The sequence below is a fragment of the Stegostoma tigrinum genome, chromosome 36 (assembly GCF_030684315.1).
Source record: "Stegostoma tigrinum isolate sSteTig4 chromosome 36, sSteTig4.hap1, whole genome shotgun sequence".
NCBI lineage: Eukaryota > Metazoa > Chordata > Chondrichthyes > Orectolobiformes > Stegostomatidae > Stegostoma > Stegostoma tigrinum.
In genome coordinates this window covers 4,744,266-4,767,987 of record NC_081389.1, presented here as the reverse complement: position 1 = coordinate 4,767,987, position 23,722 = coordinate 4,744,266, and the positions used below count along the sequence as shown (strand labels likewise).

At 40.2% G+C, this 23,722-nt stretch overlaps 1 protein-coding gene across 7 annotated transcripts in view; it reads right to left on the bottom strand.

Moving 5' to 3' along the window:
• Positions 1 to 545: 545 nt before the first annotated feature.
• sin3aa (SIN3 transcription regulator family member Aa) overlaps positions 546 to 23,722 on the bottom strand; it is a 116,866-nt gene continuing 93,689 nt past the window's right edge. For all 7 annotated transcript variants that reach the window (XM_048520576.2, XM_048520581.2, XM_048520578.2 and 4 more), the window contains 4 exons: positions 21,540 to 21,632; positions 15,370 to 15,464; positions 7,210 to 7,417; positions 546 to 2,790 (listed from right to left, as the gene is read on the bottom strand). In XM_048520576.2, coding sequence (XP_048376533.1) covers positions 2,560 to 2,790; positions 7,210 to 7,417; positions 15,370 to 15,464; positions 21,540 to 21,632 — 627 coding nt within the window. In that variant the 3' untranslated portion in view covers positions 546 to 2,559. The remainder of the gene's footprint in view (positions 2,791 to 7,209; positions 7,418 to 15,369; positions 15,465 to 21,539; positions 21,633 to 23,722) is intronic.

The window sequence follows — 23,722 nt, the reverse complement described above, 5'->3', positions numbered from 1 at the left end:
TGGGGCTATTTTCCGTGGAGTATTGAGGATGAGGGGTGACCTTACAGAGGTTTATAAAATCATGAGGGACGTGGATAGGGTGAATAGTGAAAGTCTTTTCCCTGGGATGGGGAGACCAAAACTAGAGTGTATAGGGTTTAAGGTGAGAGGGGAAGGATTTAAAAGGGTCCTAAGGGGCAACTTTCTCATGCAAATGGCTCTAGGTTTATTTGGGATATCTGGTTGGCGTGGACAAGGTGGACCAAAAGATCTGTTTCCATGCTGTTTATCTCTATGGCTCTACGACTACTTAGCTGTTCTTAAGCAAAACAAAAGATGGACATGGATTTCTATCGCCATTTAAAAAAAATTACTTGGTGTGCTTCAAAATTCAGACAAGATAGGTATGAACCATTGGCTTCTAGACTAATGCAGAGAACATCTTCTACTTCAGATCCTTTTTAAAAAGTAATTTCTATTCACACATTAAGAATTACAGATAACAAGCAAAAAAATTAAATTAATGAAAACAAATACACTTCACACAAGACAGCCAGATTTCAGCCCTGGCGATATTTTAATGGGAAATACTGAACTACAAGTCAAGTTTACAACTTCTGTATAGAAATCACACGTGGGTGGCCAAAGATCACAGTACAGAATACAAAAAGCATATATATGCATTGTACAAGCTGGCTTAAAAGCCCTGCCTCTTATACTTTACAAAGTGAAAAAAAGAGAGGTTGCTGGGGCAAACTGTACAAATCGGTCTTTGACATTATCTGATCACGATGTTGATGAGCACAGTGGCTATCTGAACAGAATCAGTGTGTTAAATGGACAATTTGAGGTCAGTGCCCAGTGATTGGGCAAGTGGATAATTAAAAGCTTAATTATACAATTTTCTAGCTGCCATTAGTCAAATCTTGCCTCGATTAGAACAGTTTGTCCAATGCTCATTAACCCACTACCCATTTTGGCATGGGGAGTAAAGGCAGACAAACCATGTCAGTGGACACAGGAAAAATGACAGAGATGGGGGTGTGGGGCTGAAGATAATTCAAACTAATTCATACAAAAAATTTATAAAATGTTGTAAGTTCTTGAATGATCAGGGCAAGCCTGAATTACCAGTTTGTACATTGTCAAAAGCAGAATATACAGTTCCGTGGCTAACAGAGGACTACAAGGTCCAGACGGGTGGGAACACCCATTTGTGAAATGGAACCTATCTACTAATGTGCACTGTTACTGTTGAGTCTAATAAATCAAAAATGGAAATTGTTGAAATCTTCATCTTTTTTTAAAAAATCACCTTCCAATCGGTAAAAGAATAGCTTGAGCATTAAAATATGATGGGGAGTGGGCAAGTGTTATTAAATGTATAAAACTGATTTTCAAAGGCATCATAATTAACAGTCTTGTACTTCAGACATTCAGAACACTTTCAAGCAATGATGTTCTCATCAACCAAATTTAAGATTTGTAGAAAATCTTTCAAAACTGTTAAGCTCTTCTCGTGACCCGTTTAAAAGAAGGATCACTCAACGTGTTTCATCGTTTTCCAATAGTCTCTACTGTATTCACAAGGAGCTTCAAATGCTAGTACCAAGATGCTTTAAAAAAATCTTCAAAATAAAATGCCCAAATGGCTGAAACCACTGTTGCTTGAAACATGCAATGAAGCACGGGAAAATCTGGGACTGTGTCAAATGTGACCAAATTATTAAATCACCAAATCAGTTCTGAAAAAAAAAAACCACTGGAAGGACAGTACAGTATGAAAAAAGACCTGAATGGCCAGCTGCCACAATCATAAGATCTTTCGGTCAGTCAACCACTTGCTCATTAACATCCTTTAATACCTGAAGCTACTAATCAATAGGGTCAAATACTGCATAAAACTGGAACCAGCAGTCTGCCAGACTTCCGAAAGGAAGTGAATTGTGTTTGGAAGACCAAGGCAGGTTAAAAAAAAGGTCACAGGTAAATTACCCTCAGAGACCCAGAGTTCAACATTTCCATAATGAAAGAAAAAGTGATTGGACAGTTCCAATGATGTCTGCCATGAAGTTTGGTCCAGTTGTTATTAGACAAGCAAACTTGAATTAAAACTTAAAAAAAAAGGCCCAAAGTGTACAATGTAATGGCATGCTGCACAGTGACACTTAATGATGCAAGTGTTCTGTACATAATGAAATATCTTTTCACTAACAGAAATTCACACACAAAGAAAGCTACAATTACTCTGAAATCCCTTTGGTAAAAACTTTAATAATGGTGCCTCATTTTTCCATATTAACTAACTTCAAGCCACCTCATACTATGATACACAATAAGCTAGTAGGTAATGCTAGCACATTGATGCAGATTGGTTCTTTTTAAAAAAAAGTCTTGACAATATGTACACAGTATTTACAAAGACATAGCAGTGTTTTTTGTATGTGTGTGTGTTTGTGTGTGTGTGTGTGTGCGGGTGTGTGTGCGTGTATGTATATACTGGGTGTAGCTGGTGTATGGCATTGGATGAGATGCCACAACATGGGCACACTGAGACGGAGGACCTGCTGTGCAAGTTGGTCATGGTCCCTTGAATAAAGCACTGTATTTCACCCTGTATTTGTTGATTTTCATGAAGTGCAGTGTTTCCGTTTCACAGGTGGTTGTGCAAGGCACCATGCCTTCCAATCCCTCTCCCATTAGCCACTTATTGGTTTCGGCAGCCATTTCACGAGTGACATGCTCCTTGCTCCATTTATCCACCCAAGCCTGAAACCGCTGGTGTAACCGTGTGCTGACTCGCTCGTGAGACTAAATCCAAAGAGAGAAAAAATTAGAATAATCAATTATGTCAATCAAATTTAACAACAAACTGACTGAAGTCCCAATCATCCCCTCCCTCCCCACTGAAGGAACTGCCTAAAGCAAGTTTCTTGACAACCAAAACGGACAGCATTCACACCTTAATGTTTCTGGGGCTGGGTGATGAAAACAGCAATAAGCAGCATCAGCTAGACTGATCCTACTGTTCAAATGGCTTACAACAAAATAACTTAATGGATGTTTGAAAGTCCTCTTGTATGGGGGCCTTAGATAGTTATGGGGGGGGCGCAAAGCAGGAGGTTGTTGAGTCAGTCTACCAGTTCAACATTCTCATAGGCCTTAGCTGGATGAGTGTATTGTTATCTCCCTTCCACCTTGTGAAGAAATGAAACCAGTGACAATAATCCAAAGATAGTAGGAACTGGAGAATCTGAGATAACAAGGTGTAGAGGTGAATGAACACAGCAGGCCAAGCAGCATCATTGGAGCAGGAAAGCTAACGTTTCGGGCCTAGACCCTTCTGAAGAAGCTTTCCTACTCCTATAATGCTGCTTGACCAGCTGTGTTCATTCACCTCTACACCTTGTTATCTCAGATTCTCCAGTTCCTACTATCTTTGGATTATTGTCACTGGTTTCATTTCTCCAAAATCCAGCTATTATTTCAGCAGTCAATAGATAATTACTAAAAACAATTAGAATCTTATTAGATGAAAAGTTAAAACGAGAATATAGTGAAATATTATCACTGTCACTCAATGGCAAACTTAATAGATATCCAATTGCTAGATAGCAACCTTGAACAAATCAGACTGCACATACAATAACAGGATAGTGAGAACCTAGAACACAGAACAATGAAAGCAAGAGATTGGCGATTCTATATGAAGAATTATCTCCTCATCTCAGTCTAAGTATTGTGGATCTTTGGAATTATCCACCTCAGAGATAGTAAGGAAATTAAGGAAAATAGGAATAGTGCAGGAACATAATGTCAATTGACAACTAACAGAGAGGGAACAAATGATTATGAAGATAATATAGAGTTAAAGGGAAGATGGTACTGTAGTGGTAACATCACTCGATTTGCAGTCCAGAGATGTAGGTTAACCATCTGAGAACATGGACTCAAATTGCATATAGTAGCTGGTGAAACTGAAATTTAATTTATCAAACTAACTTAATTCAATAAATCTGCAATATAAAGTTGGTCCCAATAACAGTGACTATGAAAGCAACTTTGATTGTTAGAACAACTCATCTGGTTCATTAATGCCCTTTAGGGAAGGAAATCACTACCCATTTGGCTACGTGGCCCCAGATCCATGGCAATACGGTTGACTCTTCACTGCTCCTGAAATGGCCAAGAAGCCACTCAACGCAAGGAAATTTAAAACTGGACATCAAATGCTGGGTCTTCCCATGAAGAATAAAGAAAAACTTTAAAAGCTCTACTTATTCCTCAGTCCAAACTTTGTGTTTTTTTAAAAGCAGAAAATGCTAGAGAAACTCAGCAGACCTGGCAGCATTATGGAGAAATGAACAGAATTAACATTTCGAGTCTGATACAACACTTCTTCAAAACTGCTATAATATCGATTTGTGGCAAAGAATCCTTAACATGTAGTATATGATTGAACCATCATTTCTTCATAAATGGTACCAATCCAACTACATTTTTTTCCACAGCATTTTCTGCTTTTGTTTCAGATTTCCAGCAGTACAGTATTTTGCTTTTACTTGTGTACATTTCACTGGCTGATCCCACCAAAAGGGCAAATCTAGTTGCCGATCAGCGGAACAAAAAGTCAGTGCAATATCAATACTTTGCTGCTAGATGGCAGCGGTACTCAATAACACTAAATCCAGTAATACAAAAAAAATGCTGAGTTCATTTTCACCATAATTATTTATTCCTAGTGAGTTCAAAAGTTTTGGGACCTTCAGAAAAGTCAAAGCCACTTCTATAGTATCAGTTGCATTGCTCTCTGATACGGCTCCCAATTTCAAAATTTGCCAGTGGCATACCAGGTAAACAGCTATGCTGAACAATTAAAGCAGTGCTTCTTGAAGTGGGGACCCAAATGGGGTTGTGAAGTGAAGCATGAGGGTCAGTATCTCTGAGAAATCCCTGGGGCCATAAAACCCTGACTATGTGACGTATGAATTAGGAGCAGGAGTAGGCCATTCAGCCCCACAAACCTGTTATCCTATCAACACTGACAACCTTTCATTCCCTTGGTCAGTAAGAATCTAGCTACCTCTGTTTTAAAAATATTAAAGGACTCTGTTTCTATCACCTTCTTCCTTAGATCCATGACCCTCAGTGAGAAAAATGATTATCTTAACATGGTCTTAAGTAAGTGACCCCTAGCTTTTAAACAATGACCCCTTGTTCTAGATTTTCTCCAGAAGAGGGCGAATCCTTTCTGCATCCAACATGTCAAGACCCTGAGGATCTTTTCATTTCAATCAAATCACCTCTTACTCTTCTAAACTCCAAGGATACAAACCTAGCCGATTCATCACGTCCTCACAGACAATCCAGGTACCACTGCAATGTATTAGTTTGGTAAATCTTCTCTGAACTCCCTCCACTGCATTTACATTATCCTTAAATAAAGGTAATCAAGTACTCTATACACCACTCCAGACATATTCTCACCAGTGCCCTATATTAAAGTATTCTTTGGAAGTTAAGGGATTAAAATAGTTAGGTAATTGTTTTATGCCTGGAGCATACTTGATGGGCTGAAGGATCTTTTCCCTCTGACTCCCTACTTTGTATTCAATTTCTCTTGCAGTATTAAATAACATTCGATTTATTTTCTTAAATACTTGCTTCACCTGCATACTAACCTTCAGTGATTCATGCACAAGGACTCCCAGATCTCTCTAAATCTCAAAACTCTGAAATCTCTTACCAGCCAAGAGAACTGGTCTTGTAACAGCTGAGCTCCCATAGCTTACCCCATTCCACATTTTCCTAGTGTATCCTAGGGAGACAATTTCCAAGCTTCAAAATGGGGACAAGGTGGGAAAACTCTGGAGAAGTACTGCTAGTTGCTGCAGGTTAAACCTGGAATTAGATTTTCCTTCAAAAACAAATTAGAAGTAAAAGTAAGCAGTAGTAGCAGTAAAAGAAAGGGCTAGGGTAAAAATAAAGATAATATGGGGAATAAACAGAAGACAGATGAATAGAAGAATTTAAACTTGAAATAAAAATGTTAGATGTCAGCAAACACTCAGCCAGTCATTGGGCATTTGGGTTTGCTTTTGCTTGAACAAGGATATTATGCACTTGATTTTTACGGAACATTGCAACCAGCAAGTGTAAAACATGTCCACACTATCATGAGTGATAAAAGGAAGTATAAAATCACAGAATCCCTACACTGTAGAAGCAAGTCATTTGTCCCATCGAGTCCACACAGCCCCTCTGAAGAACATCCCACCCAGACTCACCCCCCCCAACCTATCCCTATAACCCCTGTGTATCCCATGGCTAATCCACCTAACCCTCACCGAGTAAAGGCAAGTATATACCATGTTTTTATTTAAGCAGCCTTCATCGAAAGACTTTGCCAACATCTTTACATGTCTACCAGTTTCAATAAATTAATAAAATACTAATGGATAAGCTCTGCCCTCTCTTTTTAAAGGTTTACCTTGGAGTTAATTTATGTTATACACATGGAGCTGCTGTATGTAATGCGTCAAATGTACTGTCATGCTCACCTAATTAGTGGTCAACTACTCAAAATGATCATGAAAGTAAAAATATTTTCAGTGATGGAAATTCAGTGTTTCTGCAAGAAATTACTAAAACTTATATGTTGAATTATTTAATAACATTATGGGGGAATGAGTAGGAGGTTAGTTTTGATCTTAATAAATTAATTATAAGGGGCTGAACACAACATAAAGGAATTCTACTTCATATGGCACTTGCAGACACACACACACACACACACACACACACACGCACACACACACACACACACACACACACACACACACACACACACACACACACACACCATGTAGTTATTTCTAAATGACTTTCTTAAAATGGAACTGGACAAGAATTCCTTTCTAATCAAACAAATCCAGTGATATTCATGGATAACAGAACAGACTTAAAACAGTTTAATCTCAGGGTAATCAGGAAGTGCCGGGAAAACACAGTAGATCACACAGCATCAACACAGACAGAAGCTTAGGTTTACAGATCAGAATTCTTGTGGTGAAATGCTAATGACCTGACATATTAACCTTCAAATTTCCCCTCTGTGACCTGCTGAGGGGTACCACTTTTTTATGTTTCTATGTCAGATTTCCAGCACCCACCCACAGTGCTTTACTTTTTGTAACAGAAACACATGCAACTTGCAAGCAGTTTACTGACCTGGCGAGCCCTGAGCAGTGCAGTTCTCCTGTACATGTAGTCTTCTGATTTGAAGACATATACCATCTTGTAGGAGTTGAGCTTAAAATTGCACTGTGCTTTATCATAATTCTCTGCATTTTCAATAGATTTCTTATTGCTGCATTCCTTCCCTTCCTTTTCCTGCTGTTCCCGACCCCGTTGGCACTTGCGAATTCGACGCAGATTCCTAAAAGAGAAAAGAACAGGCGGGTCAGTGACTCAGGTAAGCGCAATGAACAAAGAAGTTGATAAAATTCCAGATCTGCAAAACAGTCACTATTGACATCTCACTTTTGCTCGTCTCCAAATTCCTCAAATTACAATACAGAATACTTTGCAACAACTTTCTAAAGCAAATATTAGAATCTTATGTAGGGGGCCATTTGGCCCACATTCCCTAGCCTGCTTTCTGAAAGGTCTATCCAATTATTTTCACTCTCCACTGTTTTACCATGGCTCTGCAAATTTGGAGTATTCAGATTAACTTTTGAGCTAATCTTCAACATTCTGTAGACTTAAGTAGATTTAAAGTAACCTGGGCATGCTGACACCAAGGGGCACATGCATTAGCAGCAACAAGCTCTCATAAATATAGCAACAAATAGTGACAAATACCAATTAATGATTCAATTTTAATGAAACAGTGTATCAGCTAAGAGAGATTGTGTTAAAGCATATCATTTATTGTAATGTTTAAAAATAAGCTTAATATTGTGAACACATCAGTAATAATTGAGGATGAGCATGCTAGTCGGCAATCATCTTTGACACATTGGTGTTAACACGAAGAAGCAAAAACAACAAGAGCATAATCTTTGAGATAGTAGGAACAGCCAATGCTCGAGTCTGAGATAACAAGGTGTGGAGCTGGATGAAAACAGCAGGCCAAGCAGCATCAGAGGAGCAGGAAAGCTGACCTTTCAGGTCTGGACCCTTCTTCAGAAATGGGGGAGGGGAAGGGGGCTCTGAAATAAAGAGAGAGATCGGGAGGCAATGATAGAAGGTAGATAGCAGAGCCAATAGGTGGAGAGAAGACAGGCAGATCAGGGAGGCAGGGATGAAGCCAGTACTGGTGACTGTAGGTAGGGAGTTCGGATGGGGTTGAGGAGGGAGGGAGGGGCAGGTGGGTAGAAGGAAAGACGGACAGGACAAAGAGGCGGGGACAAGAGGGGCTGCTCATGGGATGAGGTCGGGGGTGGGGAGATTTTGAAGCTTGGAAAGTCCATATTGAGACCGTTGGGTTTCAGGGTTCCCAGACAGAAAATGAGGTGCTATTCCTCCAGGGTGGCATTGTTGTGGCACTGCAGGCGGCCCAGGATGGACACGTCATCCAAGGAGTGGAAGGAGGAGCTGAAGTGATTCGCAACTGCGAGATGTTGTCGTTTGTCACAAACTGAGCATAGGTGCTCCACAAAGAGGTATCCAAGCCTCTGCTTGGTTTCCCTGATGTAGAGGGGGCCACATCGAGAACAGTGGATACATTATACCAGACTAGCGGATGAGCTGGTGAACATCAGTTTAATGTGGAATGTTTTCTTGGGGCCTGGGATGGAGGGGAGGGGAGAGGTGTAGGGACAGGTGTAGCACCTCCTGCGGTTGCAGGGAAAAGTGCCGGGGGTGTTGGCACCTGGCCTCGGCAATGTAGAGGTCAATGCACCATACCACAACTGCACCACCCTTGTCTGTGGGTTTTATAGTGAGGTTGGGGCTGGAGCGGAGGGAGCAGAGGGCTGCACATTCTGTGGCGGAGAGGTTGGAGTGAGCTGGGTGGAGGGGGGGAAAAAAAAAGAGGTTGAGGCAATTGATATCACGATGGCAGTTGGAGATGAAGAGGTCGAAGGAGGGCAGGAGGCCTTGGGTGGTGTCCAGGAGGAGGTGGTGTGTTGGGGGTGGGAGAAGGGGTCAGTATAGGGGAGGGTTAGAATCTTTTCCCATAGTGAGTAAAAGTCTGGGCTTCACTGCCCATCCAGAGGTGGAAGCAGGTTCAACTGAAGGCAATTGGACACAATGGGTCAAATGGCTTCCTGAGCATTGCCAGTCCTGTGATCTAGTGATCTTTTCTATTTTGCAAAGCTCCTTATTTAAATATACAAATATTAATTTCACTCTTTCATGTATGCCTACTAATTTAAAAGCACTGATTTGTGCCTATCCTGCACAGGAACCTTGAGCTGCTTCACATCCGTGCACTTACAGGGAACCTTGTAAATTCTTGTTCCATCTGTGCTCATGAAAAACACTATAAAAATCCCTGGTAGCACAATGGTAAAACTCTGTCTAAGCAACAAAATTATTTTGTACAAGAGTTTATACCAGTGATGACCAATTGTGGGAAAAGAAAACATTTTTTACTTTCCTATGATTTATACATTCTACTTATGAACCAACAGGGATAAAGAACCACAATTATTGTGAATCAAATATGTCAACTGAAATAAAAGCAAATATACTTATATTGTGCCAGTAAGGAGACTGCCCAACCGGTCATACAATTAAACAAAATTGTAAAATCAAAAACAGAAACAATCCTTGTTGTCTCTTGTTCTATGTCAATGGTATATGATGTTATATATGCCGTCAATCATAGCTTTTGTAGAACCTCAAGTTGCAAACCTCAAATATTGGATAAAGTTCTCTTGTATCTGTTCAGCCACTGTGTCCAAATCTCAACACCAAGAGCGTTTTCATGTACTTCTCCTGTATCAATGGCACATACAATTTCAATACTAACTGCAAAATAAATCAATCATTCAGTAGAAAATACTGTGCCCAATGATTTAGGAGAAATCATCAATTCACCAGCAGTCAAAGCCTGCCAAATAGAATTGCATTTAAACAGCATCTTTCAAAATTTCACATCATCGCAAATGTGGATTATAGCCTATTAAATATTTTTGAAGTGCAGTCACTGTTGTAATTTCCTTATTTACGACACTGACTATACTTCAAAGTACTTTATTGTAAAATGCTTTGAGTTGTTCAGTGGTCTGAGGGTGTCATAAAAAAAACACTTATTTCCTTACAATATAGGAACTACGGCAACAAACTGGCAACTCCTCAAACAACAATACTATAATAACTAGACAATCTGATTTGGTGGTTTCAGTTGAGTGACTAATATTGACCAGGATACAAGGGATAACTATCCTACTCTTCTCCGAATAGCAATATAGGTCTGTGTACACACTTAAGAAAGCAACTTTGGAGTGTATTTCTGAGATTGCAACTAAGATACCAGCCTCTGGATGAGGAGCCAAACCAATCATTATCTGACTCAGGTCACACTGCTGCTGAACATGGCTGACATTTTAACCAACTATTAATGTGGAAGGAACAGATGATTTATGGGTTGAATTTCTGCCCCATCATATTTTATTTACTCTTCAAAAGAGGTATAGACTATGTATACTTAAGACAAAAAAACTTGATAAGCCACAACCAAAAAAAATGTCGACATAGAGAAAAAGATGGACAGGAAACTCTTTTATTTTAACAACCATAGACATCAAACATATTTAAGCATAGTGACTCAGATGTTGGACTTGCTCCATACATAAACCTTTAAGTATTCATTGTGGATCTTATTTTAAATCATTTAACTTAACCCATGTGTCAGTTCTAGATCATTTGGTAACAACCCTGGTTCTGGTGCCACTTCAGTGCAGCAGAGGGCGTGCTGTACTACTGGATTATATAGCCGTTTGGCTGAGAAATTAGAAGGTGTCCTGAGGGGATGTAAAAGATCTCATAATACTGTTTTAAGTAAGGGCAGGGATGTTATTGCCAGAGTACTGGTCAATACTTATCCCTCAATCAAAGTAACAAAGCAGATTATCTGATCAGTGCTACAATTTGTCAGAGTTTGCTACACACATTTGGTCACTGGGCTTCTACAGTACATCAGTGACTACACTTAAATAAAAGTACTTAATTGGCTGGAGAGTGCTTTGAAATGTCTCCAGATCATGAAAACCATTATATAAATACAAGTATTTTTTCCCTTTTTATGGCAGATTAAATAAAAATGGCAAAATGCAGTTGAACACGTTTCTGAACACAAGGTCCTAGCTTGTTTCTCAGTGATGGTGTTGATGGCTAGTAACTGACAAAACAAAATATATTCCATCCCCTTTTGAAGGGTACTATTCAGAAACCAATTTACTCTAAATGTTATTACTGTGAGAGATAAGTAATTGAAAGTACACTTGGTTTTGCAAGTGAGAAATAAATGGGTTTAAACAATACAGATATGGATGTGCTAAAACACCTGCTTAAGACCATAAGACATAGGAGTGGAAGTAAAGCCATTCGGCCCATCAAGTCCACTCCTCCATTTACATCATGGCTGATGGGCATTTCAACTCCACTTCCCTGCACTCTCCCCGTAACCCTTGATTCCTTGTGAGATCAAGAATTTATCGATCTCTGCCTTGAAGGCATTTAACGTCCCAGCCTCCAGTGCGCTCCGTGGCAATGAACTCCACACGCCCACCACTCTCTGGCTGAAGAAATGTCTCCTCATTTCCATTTTAAATTGACCCCCCTCTAATTCCAAGGCTGTGCCCATGGGTCCTAGTCTCCCTGCCTGACAGAAACAACTTCCCAGATTCCACCCTTTCTAAGCCATACATTATCTTGTAAGTTTCTATTAGATTAGATTAGATTCCCTACAGTGTGGCAACAGGCCCTTCAGTCCAACAAGTCCACACCGCCCTTTGGATCATTCCACCCAGACCCATCCCCCTATAATCCACACACCCCTGAACACTACAGGCAATTTAGCATGGCCAATCCACCTACTCTGCACATCTTTGGACTGTGGGAGGAAACCGGAGCACCCGGAGGAAACCCAAGCAGACACAGCGAGAATGTGCAAACTCCACACAGACAAGTCCACCCGAGGCTGGAATCGAACCCGGGTCCCTGGTGCTGTGAGGCTGCAGTGCTAACCACTGAGCCACCGTGCCACCCAGATCTCCCCTCAACCTTCTAAACTCCAATGAATACAATCCCAGGATCCTTAGCCATTCATCGTACGCTTCTGAAGGATATACTGACAAATATATTTTAGGACAATAATTTCTTAGGTAGGGCTACAAATTTAATTCACTCCCTTACAATAGTTCACAGGGTGCAATAGAGTGGGAAAATTGAACAACAAAGGCAAGGTCACTGTGTGAAACTCTTACAAGGAGTAATATTGCCCAAGGTGTTATCTTGTGATCAATCAGTAGATCTGTGGTTAAGTGAATGTGAATAAAAACAAATTCTCTCCGTGTCACCTCTCAAAGATTATTTATATCACAATAACCAGTTATTATTACGAAGCATTTTATGTCCATAATAAATTGCCCAGCAAACTCTCAAAAAGGGTGCACTTTGAAGCTGGCGTATTTAATACATTCAATCATCTGTCTCACCTCCGAATTTTTTAATGTTTTTTCCCTGTTTTCATTGTTATTTGCTCATCCAAACTTTAGGAACAGGAAAATGCCATTTAGCCCATGGAGCCTGTTCTTCTATCAAATTAGATCACTACTGATGTGGAACACAGTGACATTTATTCACCTTTGTTGTACATCCCTTGACATTCTTACTTCTGTCTTAGTCTTGAAAATCTGACGTATCCATCACCTGTTAGAGGACATGACTTCAAATTTCCATTAACCTTTGTGTGGAACAGTTTCTCATAGGATCCCTACAGTGTGGAAACAGGCCCTTTGACCCAACAAGTCCACATTGACCCTCAGATCATCCCACCCAGGCCCAGCCCTATAACCCACCTAATCTACATATCCCTGAATACTACAGGCAATTTAGCATGGGTAATCTACCTAGCCTGCACATCTTTGGACTGTGGGAGGAAACCAGAGCACCCAGAGGAAACCCACACAAACATAGGGAGAATGTGCAAACTCCACACAGACAATCACCCGACTTCCTTCGTAATAAATGACCAAACTCCAATTCTAAGAATGTACTTGTTTTTGGATTTCCTCATCTTCGCTGTCCCTATTCTACTAACTTTTAAAACGTATTTAAACTTTGTGAATTCAAAAGATATAATGCAACTGTCTAACCTAATAGTTTAACCTATAAACTGTTCTTCCATCTTAGTACATCTGCACTTTAGTATTCTTTCCAAGGCCAACATATCCACCTGTGGTAGAGATCAGAAATGAATGTAGTACTTCAAATAGGGTCTGGCTGAAGCTCTGCACAATGTGGGATTTTACTCTCTTTTCTACGTAACTGCCCTTTGGGACACATTGCAGTAGCCATGTTGATTGCCTCTGACCTGTACACTACCACTCAACTCCTTTGCTCTCCCAGTTTCTTGTCTTGTACCATTAAAAAAAATTCTGATTTGTCACTCTCAATTCATCTCAAACTTCTCCAAATTGAACTCCCCATGTTTGTAGCTTCCTGTTCCCACCTAATGACTTATTGTGCATCCTAACTTAGCATCATTTGCAAACTAGAATGTGCAATTCTCTAGTAACTTATTCCAGTCATTTATATGAAGAACAATGGGATTGAGAATGAATCCTGGAGGATGAACATTTACAACAATCAAACAGATTCTCTTTATCTCTCACCTGCTTAAACAACTAATTATCAATACATGCCAAAGATTGCCTCTGATTCTACACACACTAGTTTTGTTCGTTTCTTGCCTGGAATCTTATTAAATTGCTTTCCTACAGTTCACAAAGACAAGATCTACGGACAATCCCTGTTCTCATTGTGAGTGATGTCCTCAAAACACGGCTGTATTTTCAGATATGATCTACTTTTCATAACTTCAACTACCTCAGCAGCTCACTTTACCCGTGATGATAGCGTAGGAAAATTACTGGAATCTGGTGTATTTTATCTGGCTCTTCATAAAAGGACTTAAAAGGCATTGGAAATGGTACAAAAGTTTTTACCAGAATATTAACAGGTCTGAAGGACTTCCATTGTGAGGGAAGGTCAGAAAAATTTGGATTGTCCTCTTTGGAGGTGACCTATCAGGTACTCATGGTGATGAGAGGCATTAAAGAGGTAAATAGAGAAAACTAATCCATCTGATGAGTGGGTCATAGATTTAAATTAATTAGCAAAAGATTTAGAAAATATCATCACTCAAGGGAGCTGATGACATATGGATCATTCTACCTGAAAAGGTGGTGGAAACTGATTTCATAAATAATTTTTAATTTTTAAATGGATTTGGACAGGTGCTTGAGAATGAAAAACTTACACTGTTTTTTTAAATTCATTTTTGTGAGATGTGGGTATCGCTGGCTGGCCAGCATTTCGTGCCTGTCCCTAGTTGCCTTGAGAAGGTGATGGTGAGCTGCCTTCTTGAACCACTGCAGTCCTCCTGCAGGGATAGGCGATGGCCTAATGATATTATCGCTGGATTATTAACCCAGAAATGTCACCACGGCAGATCTTGGAATTAGAATTCAATAAAAGATGTCTGCAATTAAGAGTCTACTGATCACCATGAAATCATTGCCGATTGTCGGAAAAACCATCTGGTTCACTAATGTCCCTCAGGGGAGGAAATCTGCCACCCTCACCTGGTCTAGCCTATATGTGACTCCAGACCCAGAGCAATGTGACTGACTCTCAAGTGCCCTCTGAAATGGCCTAGCAAGCCACTCAGTTGTACCAATTGCTACAAAGTCACAAAGGAAAAAACTGGCTGTGGACAAAAGGCAGGATGGTTCAAATGGGAGATAATGTGAACTGCAGCTGCTGGAGAATCCAAGATAACGAAGTGTGGAGCTAGATGAACACAGCAGGCCAAGCAGCATCCCAGGAGCACAAAAGCTGACGTTTCGGGCCTGGGCCCTTCATCAGAGAGCTCTGATGAAGGGTCTAGGCCCGAAACATCATCTTTTGTGCTCCCGAGATGCTGCTTGGCCTGCTGTGTTCATCCAGCTCCACACTTTGTTATCATGGTTCAAACGGGCTCCTCTGTGCCATACGGTCCGATGGACCTTTCTCCAAATATTCCACTCATCAGCACAAATGTAAGACAAACAGCAACATTTTTCAGCAATACTCAGATTGTGTACTACTAAACAACTAAATATCATTTACAGTGCTTCAATGTTCACTGGTAAATTACTGGAAAAGCCTTACCTAGGCAGGAACACAGGTTTCTGTGCTAGATGTTCCCGTAGTTCAGGAGAGGTAGAATCAGAATTCATATAACGATCCAAAAAGTCTGACCAGCGCTGCAATAAAACAGATTTGTTTGTTAAGTACGATTAGCCTACTAGGAAGAGAAGGCAGATTACTTGCTACACAGGACATTTATTTTCTTATTGTGAAGTTCAACCTCCACATATAAATTATAAATTCCTTCCAATGTGAGTTGGTTGGGGGTGTGGTCGGGAAAAAGAAAATCACCTAGGGACACCGATCCTTCAAATAAAGTTGCACTTAGTGTCATGAAATTTCTCCCATCTCTGCTGATTCACATCCACACATCAAAGCAGAAGCTCAACAGTGAGATCTAGGAGATCAACAAAAGAGAAGAAAGACTTGAAAGACTTGCCTTGGTATAGTGCCTTTCATAAGCTCAGGACGTCCCAAAGCGCTTTACAGCCAATGAAGTCCTTTTGAAGTGTAGTCACTGTTGTAATGTAGGAAACGTGGCAGCCAATTTGTGCACAGTAAGCTCCCACAAACAGCAACGTGAAAATGACCAGATAATCTGTCTTTTTTAAAAAAAAATACTGGTTGAGGGATAAATATTGGCCAGGACACCGGGGATAATTCCCCTGCTCTTCTTCGAAATAGTGCCTTGGGATCTTTTACGTCCACCTGTGAGGGCAGACGGGGCCTCGGTTTAATGTCTCATCCGAAAGACGACACCTCCAACACCTAAAAGGCTGACACCTGCAATATGGCACGGATAAGTCAGGGGTAAGTTAATTTTGACACATCCAAGCTTCATTAATATGACAAATGAACAGTAACAATAAAGAACTGATTATGTACAAGACAGATATGGTCATATGGCTCAACCAGTCAACATTGAGACTTCTCCTCTCTACCAGTAGAGATTCTAATCCCAACAAACAATGAGTGAGACATAACCTGTAACAGACCAGACAAAAGATCGATAAGAAGCTAATTCGTATGGCAGGGTAGAGCTTGAATCAAAATTGAGGAACGTTTTGGTTCCATTTGTTCTAAGTACAGATAAATGTAAGTTATCTCTCAGTCTGTTTGAATTCAGGCTGAGCATGGATGGGCATCATGATCTCAGAGCTCCATCAAAATCAATCTTGTGCAGTTGCCAGAGGTCAGGAATTAGCATCCACACTAGAGTATTTTCTGAATTATAACAACACTGTAAAAGACAATGAAGATTTTAAAAAATCACTATGTAGTAGCTGGCAGTAAAGCCTGCCTCTGGAGGAAACTGGAACTTACCAGCCCAAAAGGAGGATAAATCACAAGTGGACTGAGCTCTGACTTTTTGTTCATGTCTCCTGTTCTACCAGGATAAGTAGCCTAGTGGCGAGTGGCACTGGGGACAAATCAAAACTGAGTACAAATCCCAGCACATCAAGTTGTGAAACCAAACTGAATGAATCTGGTCACTAGGGCTCAGCACCACTGTCTGGGCTGTAATAAAACACAACCGAGAACCTGCCACTCTCATGAAATCTGGTCTACATCTGACTCTGGTCTCATTCAATTGTGGGCAATTGCTATAAGTTCAAAACCAAATTAAAATGTTTGTCAAATATCCAAGCTTTGTTTTAGGTCAACCACAGTACAATCAGCCCAATAAATCCCTTCCTCACCACATGGACAATGAGCTTAACTGAAACATCAAGGAGCTAATGTAACAGTGTAAAACTTCCATCCGCATTGCTGGGTTTGTCCCCTCAGCAAGAAAGACCTACTACAGGTGAGGGAATACTGTTACAGTCAAATAAACCCATTAACTCCTGACTCCAGGAAGTTTCAAATAAGGTCAAGAATGTATCCAGATCACCATTTACTGTTCCTCTCAACAGACTAATCAAATTGGAACAACATTTGGAGGAAGCCCGGAGAAATAAATTTACTGGGCTGACCAAGTCCACGAGTACACAGTTGCCAAGCCAAGGACATGCACCAGGTGGAAGAAAAACAATGTGAAAAAGTAAAAGCATTGGAATGACCACCATACATTCCTTGTGAAAACAAGAGTCTCACTTTTATAGCAAGCACAGGTTCCAAAGGCCAGAATGACATGTTACTATGCTAAGATGATATCTAGCAACCCACAGCATCAGAATCTATAAAGCTCTGTGAACTATAACTGCAACATTATCATAATTGCACACCACCATAATGTGTGGCTTCATAGGTCAGCACATCCGTCACTTTGACGGTCATCAAGCCCATTGACAGTATGGAGATTGTAAAGGGGTGCAAGAGTAGCACTAAGCATATAGGTGAACAAGGTGTTTAATGAAACTACTACCAGCATGTAGAACACTGAAAGCACAAGATAAAGTCTGGTACAAATAAACTCAAACAACAGAGCGCAGCACTATAGCACAGTGAAATAGCTTTAGCACATCCAGTCAAAAAAGGTTGTGGACTGCCAGGTAACAAACAAGAGGAGAACACCCTATCATTGGAGTCAAAGAAATGAATGTCAGAACAAAAGCGAGTGTCTTTACACATAAGCAGCAGTTCCTAATTGGGCAATGTGAGGTCCCAATGTCACAAATGACAATTCAATCATTCAATCTGGACACAGTTAAGACATTGAACTACAACAATAAACCGCTGTTCAAGTGAAGACGCATGTACCACAGTGAAATGCTCTCTTATCCTAGCTGCTCCAATACAGTGAAGACAAACCTTCATATATTTTCTAATCAACTTGTTCAAAAGGTGTTATTGCACACCCCCAGAGCAAATGGGGCTTGAAACCAGGCCTTATTGTCCCAGAGGTAGGAATGCTACCACTGCATACATAAGACCCTATAAAACAAACATTTACCAATAATGTGCTAGATGTCGTAAGTGCATCCCATTCAGAAAAAAAAAACACAGGATAAATCTAATATTTTATCACTACTCATTTGGCCACCTTCCAATCAACGCTAATGGAAGGAGTAATGTCATTAGTCAACACCAACTCACTAACACTAACGTTCTCATTTGGTTCCACTATAAGCAGTTGGCTGCAGATCTCATTACACCACCAACTGACACATAGGTTTAAAAAACAAATAGCAAGACAAAGGTGAAGAACTGCCTTGCTCAATAGAAAAGTAGCATTCAACCAACTACAAACCAACAAGCACAAATAACCACTGATGAAACCGGAGTTAATTTGGTGGAAGCATGTTTAAAGAAAAAAGCCTTCAGTGGCTCCAGTCATACCTGACGTAAAACAAGATAGTTGAAATTGTGGAATACCAAGGACATTACTGTTTTCTCAATGAAGCATCCTCAGTCCAACCATCTTTAGCTGATTTATCAATGGGCATACTTCCATAACAAGCTAGAAACAAGCCAGGTTGTTGGTGACTGCAGCTTTCAGCCTTTACAACTCCTCTGATTATGAAGCAGCCCTTTTCAACCAGAATCTACATGACAACCAGGTTATAGATGAAAAATGGATGAGCTTTCAAGTGCTGGATAAGGCCATCTTCAAGAGCACCACCATGACAACACACTCACCAGCAAGATCGTGGCTCAGTGGTTAGTATTGCTGCTTCACAGCACCAGGGACCCAGATTCGATTCCAGCCTCAAGTGACTGTCTGTGTGGGGTTTTCACAATCTCCCTGTGTCTGTGTGGGTTTCTTCCAGGTGCTCCGATTTCCTCCCACAGTCCAGAGATATGCAGGTAAGATGGATTGATCATGCTAAATTACCCACACTGTCCAGGGATGTGCGGGCTAGATGGATTAGCCTTGGGAAAATGTGAGGTTAGGATGAAAGGGTAGGAGTTGGGGCTAGATGGGATGCTCTTGAGGGTCAATGCAATCTCGATGGACTGAATGGCCTGCTCCCACACTGTAGGGGGTTCTATGGTATACTATGAAGATCAACACAGGTGATAAGCTTAACTAGACCGGCCAGATCAGCATTATAGGTACAAACTGAGTACTCTGCAACACATGGTTTACTTCCTTCCTGTCTCCTAGAAAACTCTTTAAATCTAGCATGCTCGCTAAATAAATGATAAAATATTAACTATTTGCTTGGAATGGGTGCAGCCATTGCTGTCAAGAAGCTTGACATTATCCCAATCAATGCAGTCATCCAGTGAATGTGCTGTCCCTTCAGTATATTCAGCATCTCACCAAGGGTATTTGATAACATAGCTCTCTACTCCAATGAAGGATAAAGCAGAAAATCTGAGAACATCACTATCTCAAGGTTGTCCTCAAAGTGACAAATCATCCTGACCTGGTTATTACCGGTGTTTTTTTTGTCATCAATGCATTAATATTTTGGAATTTTGTCTTTGGAAACTTGATCAAGCTGGCAGTGGTTTGAGAAAGCTCACTATTACCTACTCCGGGCAACCAGCAGTGGTAATAAATGGAATCTTGTTGCTATCATTTTATTTCGAGAATAAATTAATAAAGGAGCAACACAAGATAAATTTTGTAACTTACCATATATAGAGCTTTTCTAATGCTATGCATTCAAAGGAATCAGCTGCCTAAACCAATGATGGCATGTTGGTGTTGTCCATCTAACTGATGAGCACTATTTGAAAATCATGACTCCTTGCAATTGAAAAGATGAGGTGGGTAAAACTTCAGCATAAATTTACTTCCAACTGAGATGAATCAGCTTTCTACTCATCAAGCTATGTGCTTAACTCTCAGCTTGGTTCTAATATGAACCCAGAACTTAGTCATATCTAAAATCAAGCAAAACACCAACAGTACCAACTTTCAGGTGAGACAGTAAACATGCAGTTCCAATGGATCAGAAGAACATTTCAAAAAAAACTGCACAGCTCATTTGAAGGTAAGCAGAGACTGGCCTTCTGGTAACCAATTTTCTTCATTATTCAACGTCATGACAAACTGACTGGCCAGTGATTCAGTCACTGCTGTTTGCGGTATCTTACTATGTGTAGAACCATTGCTGCACTTCAAGTCATCGTATTTCTAATTCACGTGTGAGAAGTATTTTGAGATGTTTCTGGGAGATGCAAAAAGTTGTTATTTAAGTGCAAGAACTTAGTTGCACAATCCTTTCTACCTCTCACAGAGATTAATAGAAGTTAATGATGTGGGCTTAAAAGCTGATATGCCCTTGCATGTTATAATAGATTTATGCTACCCATATGAAACTCATGGATCCTACACATTGAAACAAGAACAAAGGGACAGCCCAAAAAACCCATAGAATAAATCATTCAGTATTCCATGATTCCTGACATTTAGTTAAATTCGATGAAATGTATGTACACTGCCAGGCTTGGATTGATAAGTGGCACATAATATTTGCAACGCACAAGAACCAGATAACAGCCATGTCCAACATGAGATGATCTAACCGTCTCTCCTGGAAATGTTACGGTACTACCATCACTGAGTCCCCCGTTGTTAATACCCTGGCCTTTACCACTGACCAGAAATGAAACTGAACTGAACTGAAGTTCAGAGGCTAGGATTTCTGCAGCGATTAACTCACCTCCTTGTCTCCTGCCCACCAATTACAGTTGATGGAATACTCTTCACTTGCCTGGATGAGTTCCAGCAACACCTAAAGTTGACACCATCTAGGCTAAAGCAACCCACTTGATTGGTACATTGTCAATGACCTTTAATATTCACGCCCTCCAACATCAATGCACAGTTGTAGCAGTGAGTACCATCTACAAGATGCAGAACAGTGACTCACTATGGCTCCCTTGACAGGAACTTCCAAATTCCTAATCTCTACAACCCTAAGGATGAGGGCAGCTGTGTACTGGGATATGAGCTGGGCATGTTGCTGAGGTGAAATACTCGAACTTGAAGTTCAATAAACTAAAACAAGCTTAGGCTGTAATGATGGTTAAGAGTTCAAAAAACAGGAACCACAATATTATGTGGAGGAAAATCTGTGTACGCCCTTTGTTCTGATGTACAACATTGGAGAAAGAATAATTCTATTCATGCATGAAATTCAAAAATGAATCTTCTGGCTTCTCCAAGTCTAGGTGATTCTGGCAAAGTAAAACTATCCCATTGTGCAGACAGGGTCCCAGGAATTTTAAACTCTTGACTGGGAGTAACCTCATATCATTCATCAATCTCAACTTCAGTTTGTCAAGCGCACCTCTGCTTCCACAGGATCGTCTGAGTTTTCCTCTTCAGTATCCAATAGGTCAATGGTTAATGACACTTGTTCTCGGCTATGTATGAATGTAAGCTAGGGAGGGAGAAAATAAATAATAAGTTTGAACAGCTTTAAAATATAACCGGTATTTGTTTTTACAGTAAATATTACAATCAACTATTGACTCATATTGTCGTAGCACTTCACTAAACCTGTACCGTAGCAAAATTTTATTAAGCTATTTCTTCATTAAGTATGTAAAGACACTGCGGGCCTCTTGTTGGGCAGTTGTAATGTCCCTACCTCTGGGCCAGAAGGCCTGGTTCAAGTTCCACTTACTCCAAAAGAGCATCATTACATTTCTGAACAAATTGCTTTAAACTATACAGAAAAACATTGAAAGCTGTCACCCTACCCCATGTATCTCTACCAAATCATCTAGCATGTTTTATGAAAAAAAAAGTATTGAAAAATAAAACGTTGAAACTAAAGTCTTGGTGGCTCAGCAGTTAGTACTGCTGCCTCACAGCACCAGGGATCCTGATTCGATTCCACCCTTGGACGGCTGTCTGTTTGGAGTTTGCACATTCTTCCAGTGACTGTGTGGGTTTCCTCCGGGTGCTCCAGTTTCCTCCCACAGTCCAAAGATGTACAGGGTAGGTGGACTGGCCATGCTAAATTGCCCGTAAGGTTCAGGGATGCTCGGGTTAAGTGGTTAGACATGGGAAATGCATGGGTAGGGGAGTGGGTCTGGGTGGGATGTTCTTCAGTGGAGGGCGTGGGCTTGATGGGCTGAATGTTTCCACACTGTAGGGATTCTAAGGTTGGATTCTATGAAGGTGCAAGTTAAAAGGATAAAAGCAAGTTTCAGTATGGGAAAATAAAGGAATCGGGAGCAAATAAATGTAGAGAAAAGTGCCAGTGAACAAATTACGTCCAGCGTTGCACAACTTAAAATATCTAACTACCCATCTGTACTCTAATCTTCAGATCTGAGTGAAAACCTTGTTTTTGCAGCTTGCTTTAAAATGTGATTGTTCTCTTTATCTGCCAGAGTCCACAGCAAGGGAACAGCCTAATCTGGACAACTCTTACTAGGTAGCCAAGATCAACTGCCTTGCAATACAATGGAAGAGCATGCTTATCGATTTCGAAATAAGCTAAAGTATTTTATTTGGGGAAACAACTTCAAAATCTGTCAGCATCTAAAGCACCAATTTTTGTCCTGAAGCTCTTTTGAGTAAAAACCTGTGTGACCAAGCCAAATTACTTTAAATTGCAACCCTAAACATGGCCAACTTGCTCAAACACTTTTCGTAAAATACCAAAAAATCCTACAACGTAACAATACACTAAAATGGTAAATATTAGAAAGGAGAAGGAACTGAGAGGCTACAAGTTCAACTTCAAAAATCTTAGAAATTAATGTGCACATTAATAAAGCTGTTTTACAAATAAAACAGCATATGAGATCTCAGGTTGTATAACTAGGTACACAATTTAAAAAAGCTACCGCACCAATACAAATCACTGACTGGGCAAACAGAATATGGTACCCAGCCTCAGGTGTTCTTCTTTACAAATGATGTTATGTAAAGTCCAATAAACTGATATTAGGAATAAAAGATTGTAGGTAAAAGGGAAAATTTATCTAACCAGATAAATAGAAAGCAGGACATAACACCAGCGCTTTGTCGGAGGCTCACTGATGATGTTACCTAGAATGGTGATGAAACGTCTGAAAACTAACCTTCCAGCTCAGCGAGCAAACTCACATCCAGAACCTCAACCTGAGCTACAAATCTTCTCAAAACTCGCTAGGTAAAAGGGACTCTAGAAGTTTAGAATGGAGGAATTTAGGTGGTGGTCTGGCTGGGATTCTCAAAACTAATTTTGAGAAATGTAAATAGGGCAAGAGTACTTCAGATGGTGGATGATATTACAAGGAGAGGACATTGATTTAAGATTATCACCAATAAACAAACAAGTTAAAGACATGGAAAATAGGAACAAAATGGAAGACTAATTGAGGTAATGCCTGTACCGTCACAATGATTCACTGTAGTTAGTGCACACATATACTATATATTTGGTGTTATTCTAGCTACTAGAATAAAGCAGAATAACACTAAGGAAGGCAACACATTCTCCTTGGCTTCATTAACAGTCCAGCCCTTTATATC